Source organism: Emydura macquarii, unplaced genomic scaffold (assembly GCF_026122565.2).
Source record: "Emydura macquarii macquarii isolate MOO-44397 ecotype Brisbane River unplaced genomic scaffold, CSIRO-AGI_Emac_v2 contig_3240, whole genome shotgun sequence".
Taxonomy (NCBI): Eukaryota; Metazoa; Chordata; order Testudines; family Chelidae; genus Emydura; species Emydura macquarii.
Window position 1 is genome coordinate 6,178,933 of NW_027133377.1, and position 13,778 is coordinate 6,192,710.

At 40.8% G+C, this 13,778-nt stretch overlaps 1 protein-coding gene across 5 annotated transcripts in view; it reads left to right on the plus strand.

Moving 5' to 3' along the window:
• The window catches only part of BDNF (brain derived neurotrophic factor), a 46,596-nt gene extending 33,598 nt beyond the window's left edge, over window positions 1-12,998 (plus strand). For all 5 annotated transcript variants that reach the window (XM_067532044.1, XM_067532046.1, XM_067532047.1 and 2 more), the window contains exon 2: window positions 12,037-12,998. In XM_067532044.1, the coding sequence (XP_067388145.1) occupies window positions 12,037-12,798 (762 nt within the window). In that variant the 3' untranslated portion in view covers window positions 12,799-12,998. The remainder of the gene's footprint in view (window positions 1-12,036) is intronic.
• The last annotated feature ends 780 nt before the right edge of the window (window positions 12,999-13,778 follow it).

The following is a 13,778-nucleotide window of genomic DNA, read 5'->3' on the forward strand; positions in this document are numbered from 1 at the left end:
AAAAATCTAATGATGATTTATTTGCTTGCCCAAAACCAAAAGTTCACCAAGGACAAGTAAAAGAATAAGATTCTGCAATACTACATTGAATAATAATGTGATATAAGGCTGTAAGAGAGCTGAGCCCCAAACTTCCCTGGAGTGTCTGCCCATGGTTCTGGCAAATATAAGGGTGACGGTTCCACAGGAGTAGTGCAGAAAGCTTAACCACCTGGCTTTGTTTTAGCTTGGTTCAACATTGACTTTTTGCTGAATAGAAGCACCAAATTTGTATGAGAATATTAAAATCATGCACTTGGAAAATTCTTCTGTAACCTCCTTGCTAATGGGTCAGTAGCTATTAAATGAGAAATGGAGAACATGACCGAGGAAAGCCATGAAGGAGCTTAAACAAAGGCTGATCTGAAGCAAGCAGATTTGGGCCCAAATCCTGATTGGTACAGAGCAACTGCAATTCCCATCTCAACTTCAACTCACTGGGAGTTGATTTCACTGGGAGTTGCAAGTTCTTTGCACTTTTCATGATTGGTAATCTTCAAGTGTACCCCAAAATGTGATCCATTGAGTTCTGTGATATGACTCATACAGCAAATAGTGATGGAATCCAGTATGTCAGCCTCCATCTTGATCTTTCTACTGCTTGGATCAAGCTGGAGCACCTCATACTGGATCTCATCCTCTTGATGGGCTATGTATCTGTCTGACTGATGGGGCAGCTCCATTCTTCTTCATTTTAAACACATTAAGGGGTGACCCTTACGTTCCTGGCAAAATATTATGCAGTCCTCCTAAGGCAAAGTTTTTTGCAGCCTTGGCTATCACCTAATTGTGCAGTTGTTCTACATATGAATAGTTATTTCCTGCTTTTCTTAAGCTGCTTTCACTTGGAGCAAACTCATTGTGTATGAGACACAGGAGCTGTGATGTGTCTCAAATCAATACTTACTCTAGAAGAGCTGCCTCAGCCTGGAAAAGTATGTTTCTACTTTAGCATTGCATTTCAGTTTTAACAGTATCTATATTTTTTATTTTTATATTGTTGTTGAGCCCACAAATTAGAAGCACGGAGATCAGGTTAAAAACTGAAGAATGAAGGGGGGGTGGCAGTAGGGGGAGAAAGCCATATGGTAAGAGCAGGAGGTCTGGCCACCCCACCTTAGGCTCGTGACAACATGCCCTACATTTAACCTACAGTCAGGAACTAATTAACAACACAGATGGGAGTGAGCTAGCATATGTATTCAAAATAATACCCCTAAGGTTTTAATCAGCAGCCCTGCCTTTTTCTGAGTTAGAAACACACCAGTGTTGCTAAAGAGAGCTTTGCAAAATGTATGAGTAATATGTACGGGTAGGCAATGTTCTGTAGTGGCTAGAGCAGGGGACTGGGAGTTGGGGCTCCTGTGTTCCTTTCCTGGCTCAGCACTGACTTGCTGTGTGACCTTAGGTAAGTTACTTAAATCTCTCTGTGCTTCAGTCTACCCATCAGGAAAATGGGATTTCTAATGCAGTTCCTCCCTCACACAAGTGTTATGGGGCTTAGACTTAATGTCTGTAAAGCACTTTGAGATCTCAGGTGACAAGCGCTACAAAAATGTTAGATTTTATACAAGTACGGACTACAGAAATTCAAGTACTAGATCTGTGTCCTCTTGCACTTTATATCTTTTTAGGAGTAATATCTCTCAAGAGTTACTGGACCTAGTTCTTTGTCTATCTGTCCATATACAGAGCTGTTTTCTATTTCTGACAGGAAGGTTATTTCTGGATAGCCTACATTGCATCCTTTCATGGGTTTGTTTGTTTGTTTGTTAGTTTTTGTTTGGAAGGGGGAACCATTATATTTTCCTGAGTTAACTTTTTTTCCTCATTTTCTTCAGCTATCTGAACAGAGGCTCTCCTTCCCTGGAAGGCAGCAGAATCTGTGGGAAGAGGCTGGTCCTAAAGCCATGTTATATATATATTATTTAATTGCTTAAAAACGTGTGTGCTTCCCTCCCTTCGGAGCGTGAGGGGTCTTGCAACAAGAACTATACCTTGGCAGCAAAACCACTTCCCCTCCTCCCCCAAGTGTGCATGTGTGTGTGGATTTCCCAGAAGCAAAGCATTTCTAAGTGGAGGGTGGAGTGTTAGGTTGCAGCAGGTTATCTTTTATGTACTGCTGCTTACAGGTACACTGGAGCTGCTTGTACTCTTCTGCAAATAGTTATAGTACACATTTTGGGGAGGGGAGATTCATGTTTGGGAAGCCATCTACTCTCCAACTAGCCACCTTCTTTATATAGTTATATTGAAAATCGAATCATTCCCAAATATGCATCTGTCCATGAGAAGTCTTGAGGGTAAAGAGTTTGTCACACTGGAACCTGTCTTCTGTATGGCAAAAGATTGTGCTGCTCTGATGCAGCTATGAGCTTAGCTGTTCAGGTGGTGACCCCATTTAATTTCATTCCCACAAGATCGGTCCATGGAAATCCTGGGCCATATCCTCAGCTGGTGTAAATCAGTGTAGCCCCATTCATCAGTTTGCACCAGCTAAGGATTTGGGTCCCCTGTGCCCTTCTGCAATATACCACAGCAGTGAACCTTTTAATGCTGATGGAAATGTTTGAGGGATCACTAGATCTAGTAATAAATATGAAATAAACCTGGGTCACCACTTGCTGAATACTACCATGGATAATTGAAAAGAATATTTTTATTCATAAAACTACAGTATCAAAAAACCCCAAACCAATTGCTCAGACAAGGGGCAAACAAACTTTTTTTTTTTTAATTTGTCAAGAAAGGGAAGAGTTTAAATGTGCCATCTTTGTAGAGATACAAAACAGTGGAATATTCCTTCAAGAAAAGAAGTCATTCCATTTACATTTGAGGGCAAAACATGTGCCTGACAAAAATTATCTGACTCTTATCCTGTGTTTTCTGTAAGGTTACTGTTTTGTATTCATTAGACTCTATTTAAAAAAAAAAAAAAGAATTGTGATTTACCACAGTGATATTGTGGACTTTAATGCATGATGCATGTAATCAGAAATGACAAATCATAATAATTTCTTTTTAAAAGAGTGTGCTCCTAAACATCTACAGTGGAATTCTGTTACTATATTATTAACATGTTACTCACCAGTAGCAATATTATCTTCAAAAGATTCAAACCAGTAGTCAAGGTGGAACACATGCAGTAATTCCCTGCACACTCCTTTAGTTCCATGACAGAGATGGTTTAGCTTTCTATTGAGTGTTTATGTCTGTTTTCAACAAAAATTCCCTAGCTTGCCATAGACTATGAAGGCTTTTCAAACTTCCTGAGCTCAACTGCTAACCAAACAGATTGTTACTAACAAACAGACTAACACACAAACTGTCCTTTACGTTCCGTGGAATTTTGTACTCCTGCCTTTAACATACTCCCTTAAGCCACTCTGGAACCTGAATGTAAGCTTTATCCCTTGCCCACATATGGAAAGTATCACCCAGAGCTGCCATGCTGATGAATGGACTGAGCATGTGCTGAAAGAAGTCCACACATGGGGCGGATGCACAGAAGATAACTGATAACCCCATTGACAAATACAGCATATTTTATGTTAGTACCCATCAGAGCTCTGATAACACACTTTTCCAGTTTCTGGTTCATGGTCATCACAGCACATTGTTGACTTACTTCATTTTGAGGACTGACTATGGCTAAGATCAAGGTATCCAGTCAGCTATTCTGTCACCTACATCAATGCCATACACAGTCAAGACCTCAACAAAGGTAAGTATCTTGCATAGAACAAATGTGTGTGGTGTCCCTCTTGCTTTCTTCCTATTTAGAAAGCACACTGAAGACCAGTTGAGGTTGTACAGCTTTGTCTGGCTGCCCATATCATGGGTCAAGTGTGTCACCTGAGCATTATACTTCCTAACGTTTAGTCCTCTTAGTCCATGAGCAATGCATTGTCTACTGCTTACTTCTGATCCAAATTGCCACCTATGTGGCCCTGTAGGTGGCCAGTAAGGAATTACTGCTTGCAGCAATGTTCTTATATGGGAGGTTCTGCTGAGAGGCAACCTAAGCACCAAACAAAACTGGTATGACAACTCATGTGTCAGCATGATCCTGGCTGCAATCCAGCTGGGCATGAGTTTCAGTACTAATGGCTCTTAGGGTTGCCAATATTGGCAACCCTATTCCTGGAGGTTTCATCATTACTAAATCTTTAATGAAAGATTAATCTTTAATCCCTGGAGGTTCCAGGACAATCCTGGAAGGTTGGCAACCCTAGGGGCTTTAATGGCTATGAAGGAGAGAATCATGGCTAGTCAAATGATGGAAAAGAGAAATCTACCCTCATTGTGGAACAGATTAATTTATTGACACAAAATGGTTATATTTCACTGAGGAATTAAAAGGATTGAGTGATCAGTTCCATACATGAACCTGTCTTGTCATGCAAGCTGTGCAATGTTTCTGCTGAATCAATCCTTTGATGTAATGTCACAAGTGTAAGTGATGCTAAGATTGTTGCATGCAGTTTTCATGATTAACCTCAGTTTGGAAATCAGGATTACTTCCAGTGATCAGTCTTTGCTAATGCTTGGACATCACTCCTAGAAGTCATGCCTTTTCTGTATAGTTCTTATAGAATGGCGCAAGAAATATGGCATGTCACCCCACCCCTGTACTCAGCTACTGGTAGGTAAAATAAACCAGTTAATTTAATAGCTATGATACTTGAGTGGTGCTCCTTCTGCATGGTTAGGTATTTCAGTTCTACGCTATTTTCTGGTTAGTGCATTATACTACGTTAGTGGATACTCATTAGCACTTTCTGTAGCTCAGGCTTCAGAATTGTTTCAGTGATAGTCCCCTATTCACATGCTCACAAATTTCTGAATTATTCCCCTTTTCAGCTGAGTGTTCCACCCTTGGCCTCTATCGGAAAGTGAACTCCTTTTTGGAAAGCTGCTGTTGTTTTTATTCACTATGGTTGTGCTCAGAGGCCCCAATCCGGATCAGGGTTCCAGGTGCCATACAAACATTTAGGATGGCTGTGTGTATAGTGGGCTAAACAACCATTTCCCATTGTAGAAGTATTAAAATAATGTGCATGAACACACACTCCTACTCCCCTGCCCAATGGATTTCACTACTGTGTTGAAATGAAGGCGAATAAGTGTTGTGACATCACTGAGCCACCAGGCTTGGAAGGCTGGCCTGCTGTTCCCTCACCATTAGGTCAGCCTAATGGAAGTGCTGCCAGGAGCTCCTGCCTCATGTATTTTTGGGAATCAAGAAAACATGGGGCATGGGGAGGAGTCTGTTTTGTACCATTGGAACAGCTGTGCATGCCTCCCTGGAATTTTGGGGAACAATCTTCCCACTGCCACTTCTACTCATAGCTTTCTCAGCCTCAGGAATTTGTAGGGCACACGCTCCCAGCATAACCATCAAGCAAATATTTCAATGTAATGTCAGGACATCATGGTACAATTGTTTTGTGGCTTTCTGAGACTCGATTTTGTCTCTTTCCTTTTCCCTCTACTCCGTTGTTGAAAGGCACTGTTCTCGTTTCTTTCATGCAAGAAACTGGTCAAACTTGGGGACTCCACAAAAACCACACGCGGTGCCTTGAATAGATATATACTTCTCCAGAACCACAAGTTGGCTACCATGGCCATACAGTGAATTATTGTTGTATAGAAGCTGTGGTACATGCTTGTTAGACAATAAGAACTTCTCGTTTTGATAAACTGTAGTTTGCAACCCACTCAGACTTTCTTGCAACTTTATTTCCAAATAGCACCTAGCTTGTGTAGTTTAGTCACTGCCATCTCTGGCAACATGGCTGGTTGGTTTTGCTATCTGAGGGATCAATAAGCACCAGCATGAGTGGGGAATAATTAGAAATAGATTTCTTCTTCCTCACATTGCAGCAATTTATGAACATGCTAATTCATTAGATTGTGCCTTGTGTGTGTGGTTTTTTTCCTTTGTTTTCAGTAATAAAAAATAATTATAGAGTTGGATGCATAAATAACCCTAAGGATAACCTACATGCATCAAACATCCAGTTATGCATGTGTTAAAGGTTAATCTTGTTTGTTCTCAGTACATTTAGTCTTTGCAAATCATGTGCTGACATGCATCTCATTTTGGTATCTGTTCACACGCTTTTGTAATGATACATAGAGCAGGAACTCATGTCTGTGCCATTCAATAAAATTTAGCAAATTGAACTTAAAGAAAAAAGTCCTAGAAAATGGCAAGACAAAAATTGAATAGTTTTTTGCTGCTAATTTTATTTCCCACTTGGGGTTCCATTCTTTAAAGGCCTAATGTACCACTCACTGCCTAATTTGTTCCCTTTATTTTAACATTCAAAACCATATGGCTTTAGTGTCAAGATCCAGTGGAGAAATGTTCTTATGCACAACTATCGATTAGGTCTCTCTGCTGGAAATAGGACCTGTTACTCTTTTTAGACTCTGCTTAAATTATATATATATAATTATATTGTTTTATTTTTCAATGAAGTCTCATAATAAATATTTGTTTTAGAGGAGGGATTATACAGATATGTAATTAACTTCAGAGGTAAACCAGTCCTGGATAATCAGCAAGGCTTGCATTTAACACTGTGCCTTCCCAGTAAAGAGAGCTATTGTTAAGTTATGCGGCCTACTTCAGACCTCACTTACACCAGTGTTATTCAACTGACTTCAGTTGCATTATACCAATGCAAACCAAGTCTGGTTTATTTGAGCTCAGAGCCATGGTGTATGGCCTCACTTTTTGTTGCTTCTGCTCTGCCATGCTATATTAGGGAAGAAGGCAGTTTCTGTGGTCAAAGCACTGGACTGAGACTCAGGAGACCTTGTTTCAATTTCTTAGATCTGCCACAGGCTTCCTGTGTGACCTTGGAAAATTCTCTTGATTTCCATGTGCTCCAGTTCCCACTCTGCCAAAATAGTACTTCCTTTATCTTGGCTATTTATCCTGTAAACTCTTTGGGCCAGGGACCATCCCTTATATGTGCATGCAGACTGCCTAGCACAATGGGGCTCAGTTCTCAGTTCTGCTCCTGTCTGTGTTTTGAGTTGAAGGGGGAGATCTTGCCCTGGCTGACCAAAAGAAAAAGCAGCAACAGGAAGGCTGTGTCAGGGAGAAAAACTGAGTTACTATATCATTCCAGGAAGTTGGCCATCACCTTCTCCCTAGCAAACTAGGACAGAGGTTCTGTCCCCAAATCCTGGAATACTCCAGAGATCCCCATGGATCTGCTAGAGAAAAATGACCATTCACAGAGGAGCCCTGTACATCTGTACTGGCTTTGTGGTCCTGTTTCAGGGCTTTTGGCTTTGTTAGAGCCAAGCTGCCTCTGCTGCCCAGGGGCCTTCCGGGGGAAGTGAAAGGGCATGCTGCATTAACTTCTTGGTGTATTTGTCACTGTTTGTCTATGTGGGGGAGGGAAGATTATCATAGCCCAGCCCTCTCATCATGTGCAGATTCCTGGAATTGCTGAGGCATGCAAGGTTTCATGAAGGTGGTCGTCTTTCCCCATGGAAAGGAAAAGTACCATTCACTGATCTTGGAGGGATGATTTTCCCTCACCGGCACAGATATGATAGTAAAGGGTATTTAGAAAGTCTCCTAGTAAAACAGATTGAAAGGCAGGCAAATACAGCTCTCTTTCCTTTTTTCCTCCTCTGGCTCATATAGTACAGTAGCTAAGCAGCAAACAGAAGTGCGTACATCATCTGTATTTATTGTAATGGAACAGGCAGTAACTCTATTGATCTTATATATATTATTAAAGTTTTAATTGCTGGGGGCAGAAGGGAAAGAATTGAAACCTCACATTCAAACTGTAATAACTGTTTCCAGTGACCCTTTTGATACTGCATTATGATATTAAGGATCTTGTACCAATTCATTAAATGAGATATGAACCTGGCATTCATCAGTACATTTTCAGTGCCTGGAGTAATACTTTTAAAATAATAAAGAAAATGTCTCCAGCTTTTGAAAGTGTCTGAAAGATTTTTAGCTGTGAACTGAGATATAACACTCTCATTCCATTATGACCTCATATTACAAGATTAGCACACTTTCTGTGACTACATCTGTGCTTCCAGTATGAGCTCATTGTTGCCAATGAAATGAAAATGTTTTGTATGTGTTAAAAGAATTTCCCTCTACATTAGCACATTTGGACATCATTTTTTGCCAGCGATGATGATCGTGCCCAATGCACAATCTACTATATAAAGAAATACAGACAAATCTTTTGAGATATTACATATCCAGTGATACTTGATCCATAACTCATTTAAAGGGGACACTGTTGAAATTTTAGGTCCCAAAATGCACTTACCGGAAATGTGTGTGTATGGTGGATACCAGATATAGTTTTTCTGTTTGCTGCCAGGCTAAACTGGTAAAAGGAAAAAAGGGTGGTTACCAGATACAGTTTTTCTGTTTGCTGTCAGGCTAAACTGCTAAAAGCGGGGAGGGGGAGGGAGCCATGATGTGGTGACCCTTCCATCAACAAATCTGCATGTGCGCTATTGTTATGCAACTCTAGCAATGTAGAGGCTAGATGGCTGAGAGGATTGTTAATGCGATTGACAGCCTAATTGGACTTTAACCCCCATCCCTCCAGGTTACTTATGTACGATAAAGATAATCAAATGTCATGCTCTAGGGTGTAAACTGATCAAGATTAGGGTGGATTCTTTTTTCTACAAAGATTGAGGGAAGAACTGGTTAGGTGCACTGCGCGGGCTAACTTACTCTGAAGCATTAGGTATTGAGTGCTGACAGACAGGATGGACCAATGGCCAGCTGGCAGAAGATCTCTATAGACTAATGTATTGAACCATTTTGTTTGTCTCCCACAAGCACTACCGTGCCTCTTTTCCACACTATCCCTTATGGCTGGTTCTAGGGGAGGTGAGCAGGGCAGTCACCTGGGTGCCAACTTCCAGAGATGCTGAACTGCTGTGCCACTCAGTTTTGGCTGGCCTTCCCCTCGCTCCAGCCAATTGTGAGGGAGGGAGGTGCCAAAAACATTTTCCACCTTGGCCAGCAAAATGGCTAGGGCCCCTCTGGTGAAATGCCCATCCTAACTTATTTTGCATAGCCACTACTCTCTTCTCCTTCAAATCCCTTCTTAAGACCCATTGCTATCATGATGCCCACTGTAAACTGCCTAATGTTAATGGCTAGATAGATAATCTGTTAGTGATAAATTCTGTCACTTATTCATTTACCTAATTTTGAAATAAACTTTGAAGCCTCCAAACTGTACACCTAGCTAATATGTGCAACCTTGTGTCCCTACTGCATTTACCCTCGTCTCTCCTCTCCCGACCCTGTTGTGTTTTACACCCACCTGTCATGTCTACTCCCTATTTGGACTGTAGGATCTTTGGCATAGGGACTGTTTTTTATTTTATGCTTGTACAGCTCCCTGCACAATGGAGCTTGGAATTTGGCTGGGGCCTCTGGGCACTATTGTAATACAAATAATAATAATAGTAATGGGTACTTGAATGGAAGCTATGGGATCTGGGTTCTGTTCCTAGCTCTGCTGTTAACTTATTGGGTGACCTTAGACAAATCACTTAGGGCAGAATTTTCAAAACGTCCACAGATTTGTTGAGTGTCTCAGTTCCTGGGTGCTAGCTGAACCAATGGGAGCATAATCTCTCAGGGTCACAGGTGTCCTGTCTCTCAGTAAGTTAAATCTATGTTTATATTAATAATGATACCCAGTGTGTAAGATTCTTTGAGAGCCAAGGATGAAAAAAATCATTTATGTACAAAATATGATTCTTCCTCATCCTTAGAGCACTACATTCCTGGGAGTCATAGACTTCAGGTTTGTTTAATTTCACTGTACCTGCGCCACACTGACACACTTAAACAGGAAGAATGACTTAGACATGAGGGGTGAGTTGAGCTGGGGAGATCCTCAAGTAAATTCCTCTTGAAAGAAATAACCCTTCACTAAGCGAATGTTGGTCCCTAAAACCTGGGCAGCGTCCCTCTAGCATGTGTAGCTTTTCAGTTTGATTTGTTTTCCACTTGCGAATTTGGGAGTACTGGTTTCCCACAGAATATTTGTAGGAGATGAAGTAAGACTTCTACAGAGCACCCTGTTGCCAGACAGAAACAGCATTTACTCCAGTGTGCATGCCAAGTATGAGGTACTTCCGAATGAACTTCAAAAGCACTGAAACGAACATTAGCTGCTGCTTAAAAAATGTGAACAATGCCATTGCTTTCTAGCAAGCAGTGGACTGGCATGAGCAGGAATCGGAAGGGGGAAAAAGTAACAAGTGGACTGAGAAGATGTTGCAGCAGCACTTCCAGATCATTAACACAGCTCTCTTTGTCAATGGGAAGTTTGAGGGATTGGGATTTCTTATTATAGGAGCACCTAAAATGTGCAATGTAGCATCTAAAGTGAGCACTGTATAGACATATATAGGAAGAGACAGTTCCTACCTTGAAGCGCTTATAATCTAAAAAGACAAAACAAAGGGGGAGGTGGAGAGACATGCAAGCAGACTGTCTGAGGTGCTGATAAGAGCAAATTTTGTTAATTCTGCTGGGAGGGTGTTGTGGGATTTGATAACATATAAACCACTCCCTCACTGTTCCCTTGTGTCCCATAGTGCATGCTCTTTGCCTTTATCAAATATGCAAGCATTTCTCTCACCTGGCCCACCTCACACCACTGACTGTGGGCTGAGTGTGAGAGACAAAAGGCAAACCAGACAGTCATAATATTTAAATATGGCAGAAAACCCCTGGGGTGATTTCAGGGTCCTAATGGCTGGTCCTACCTTTCAAATTCATCCTAGCTCCTGTGCTCAAGCACTGGAGCCAACTGCTGCCATTCTTACTCGGGCAAAACTGTCACTGAAATCAATGTTGAGTTCAACAGCTAGTTTGCCTGAATAAAGACTTGGGATTTGGCCCTTGCCAGTTACCATACAGTGGTTTTATTATTATCCTTTCAATATATAACGTGTTGAAACATTTCTATCACATTCAGATGACACAAACAATTTATTTACGTAAGCTGCATGTTAAGATGTTTATTACAGTAGAAAATCCCCTCCTCTGGGGTGGTTTGTCTGGTTGCATAGTCAATTTCTGTACACACCTAATAATATTAGGCAAGGAGTAGGCCTGCCAACTGTAATTGTATAGCTTCTATTTGTGATCGAAGGTCTTTTTCACAACATAATTACAACTTCTGGCAGTTGTGTCTACATGTACTTTTGACAACCTCAGGCAGACATGCTGTGCCATGGTTTGGGCCACAACAATCCTCAGAATAAAACGTGTGTGTGCACGCTCCAAATGGAAATCTTGTTTGACCCACATGAGCAACAACCACGTAGGAAAACAGTTGCTGGAGGAGGTTCTGGCAGAGCAACTTTTATTTAGCATGGCTGTTGCTAGCACTGTTCAAGCTGTAGATGGATAGAGACTAAATGCATAGCTAATTACTTTGTGCCCAGAATATCCATGCTGTGACCTACAAAATGTCAAATTGGTTTTAGTAGCCAAAAGAAGGTATCCTACTGTACATCTCAGCTTCTACATCAGTGTTTGTCTGTTACAAGTATACAGCTATCTCTGAAACTTCAAATTCTTACAGTTGTACTGTGGTTGCTTAGTACCCTTTCCAATCTGCTGTTACACTTGCACCACAAATGGAAGGTCATTAAATCTACATAGTATCTGAAGTGTGACACTTACTAGTGAGAGACCGTGGGCAGAGTTACCTATTCATTGGCTTATGTGTTAGCTGAAGCTCTAAATCAAGGGACAAATGTTGAGTGCCTTTTTATGAAACAGAAATGATAATGCACTATTGATATTAAGCTCTACCTTTGTTCAACTGATGTTCATAACAGTCAATACATAAGTAAACATTTCTCCTCTCTGGTCAACTAAATGCATATAGAGTTGTTTTGGCCGTCTATGAAATTTTAAACTTTTGTTTTCTATCTTGTCCTTAATAGTTCCACCAAGTAAGAAGAGTGATGACCATCCTTTTCCTTACTATGGTTATTTCATACTTCAGTTGCATGAAAGCTGCCCCAATGAAAGAAGCAAGTATCAGAGGACAAGGCAGCTTGGCTTACCCAGGTCTTCGGACCCATGGGACTCTGGAGAGCTTAAGTGGGCCCAACACTGGTTCAAGAGGACTGACATCATTGGCAGACACTTTTGAACATGTCATAGAGGAGCTTCTAGATGAGGAGCAGGACGTCCAGCCCAGTGAGGAAAACAAGGATGCAGACTTGTACACATCTCGGGTTATGCTAAGCAGTCAAGTGCCTTTGGAGCCTCCATTGCTCTTTCTGCTTGAGGAGTACAAAAATTACTTGGATGCTGCAAATATGTCTATGAGGGTCCGGCGCCACTCTGACCCTGCTCGCCGTGGGGAGCTGAGCGTATGTGACAGTACTAGTGAGTGGGTAACAGCAGCAGAAAAAAAGACTGCAGTGGACATGTCTGGTGCAACTGTTACAGTCCTGGAAAAAGTCCCAGTACCCAAAGGCCAACTGAAGCAATACTTCTATGAGACCAAATGCAATCCCAAAGGTTACACGAAAGAGGGTTGCAGGGGTATAGACAAGAGGCACTGGAATTCTCAGTGCCGAACTACCCAGTCTTACGTGCGAGCTCTCACCATGGATAACAAAAAGAGAGTTGGCTGGCGGTTTATAAGAATAGACACTTCCTGTGTATGTACATTGACCATTAAAAGGGGAAGATAGTGGATTCGTGTTGTATAGATTATATTGAGACAAAATTATCTATTTGTATATATACATAACAGGGTAAATTATTCAGTAAAAAAATAATTTTATGGACTGCATGTATAACTGAAGTTTATACAGTACAGTGGTTCCACAATCTATTTATTGAACATATCCATGACCTGAAGGGGAACAAACGTCATTTGCGCACAACTAAAACAAATAAGTCTCTGCATTACATTCCTCGATAACATTGTGGTTTGTTGCCGTTGCCAAGAATTGAAAACGTAAAAAGTTTAAAAAAATAAAATAAAATTGCATGCTGCTTCAATTGTGAATTGATGATAAACTGTCCTCTTTCAGAAAAAAAATTTGAACCAAAACATTCTGTTTACATTTTAGACAGTAAGTATCTTTATTCCTGTTAGTATTATATCTGTTTACTGCTTTTAACTTCTGATAGCGTTGGAATTAAAACAATGTCAAGGTGCTGTTGTCATAGTTTTACTGTTTATTTTTTTACTTTTAGATTCCCACAAGGTAGAAAAAGGAAAAAAATATCATCATCATATGTTCTGGATAAAACAAATTTGGGGCTTTTTTTGTATGTTGTGAAGGTGTTTGCGATATTGAATCAGGCTGCTGACTAAATAAATGGAAAAAAAAAAAGAGGCAACTGAAAAAGAATGCTGATGTTCTGCTTCACATTGCTGAACTGCAAGCTTAAAAACAGCACTTGTGTAACTCTCTGGCTCCATGCTGCTTTTTTTTTTTTTTAATGGCTATATTTTGAAAGAACTGGATTTGCTTATATAACATTTGTGTGGGGTTTTTTTGGGGGTGGGGTGGGGAGGGTGTTTCAATTCCTCCCCCCCTCCCCCTTCCTCTCTTGGGCAGGAAATTGATTGCAATTCCTAAAATATTTCACTCCTCACCATATGACTAGAACTTGTCATATTGAAAATACAGCGTGTTGAGAGCAATGACATAAAATGTAA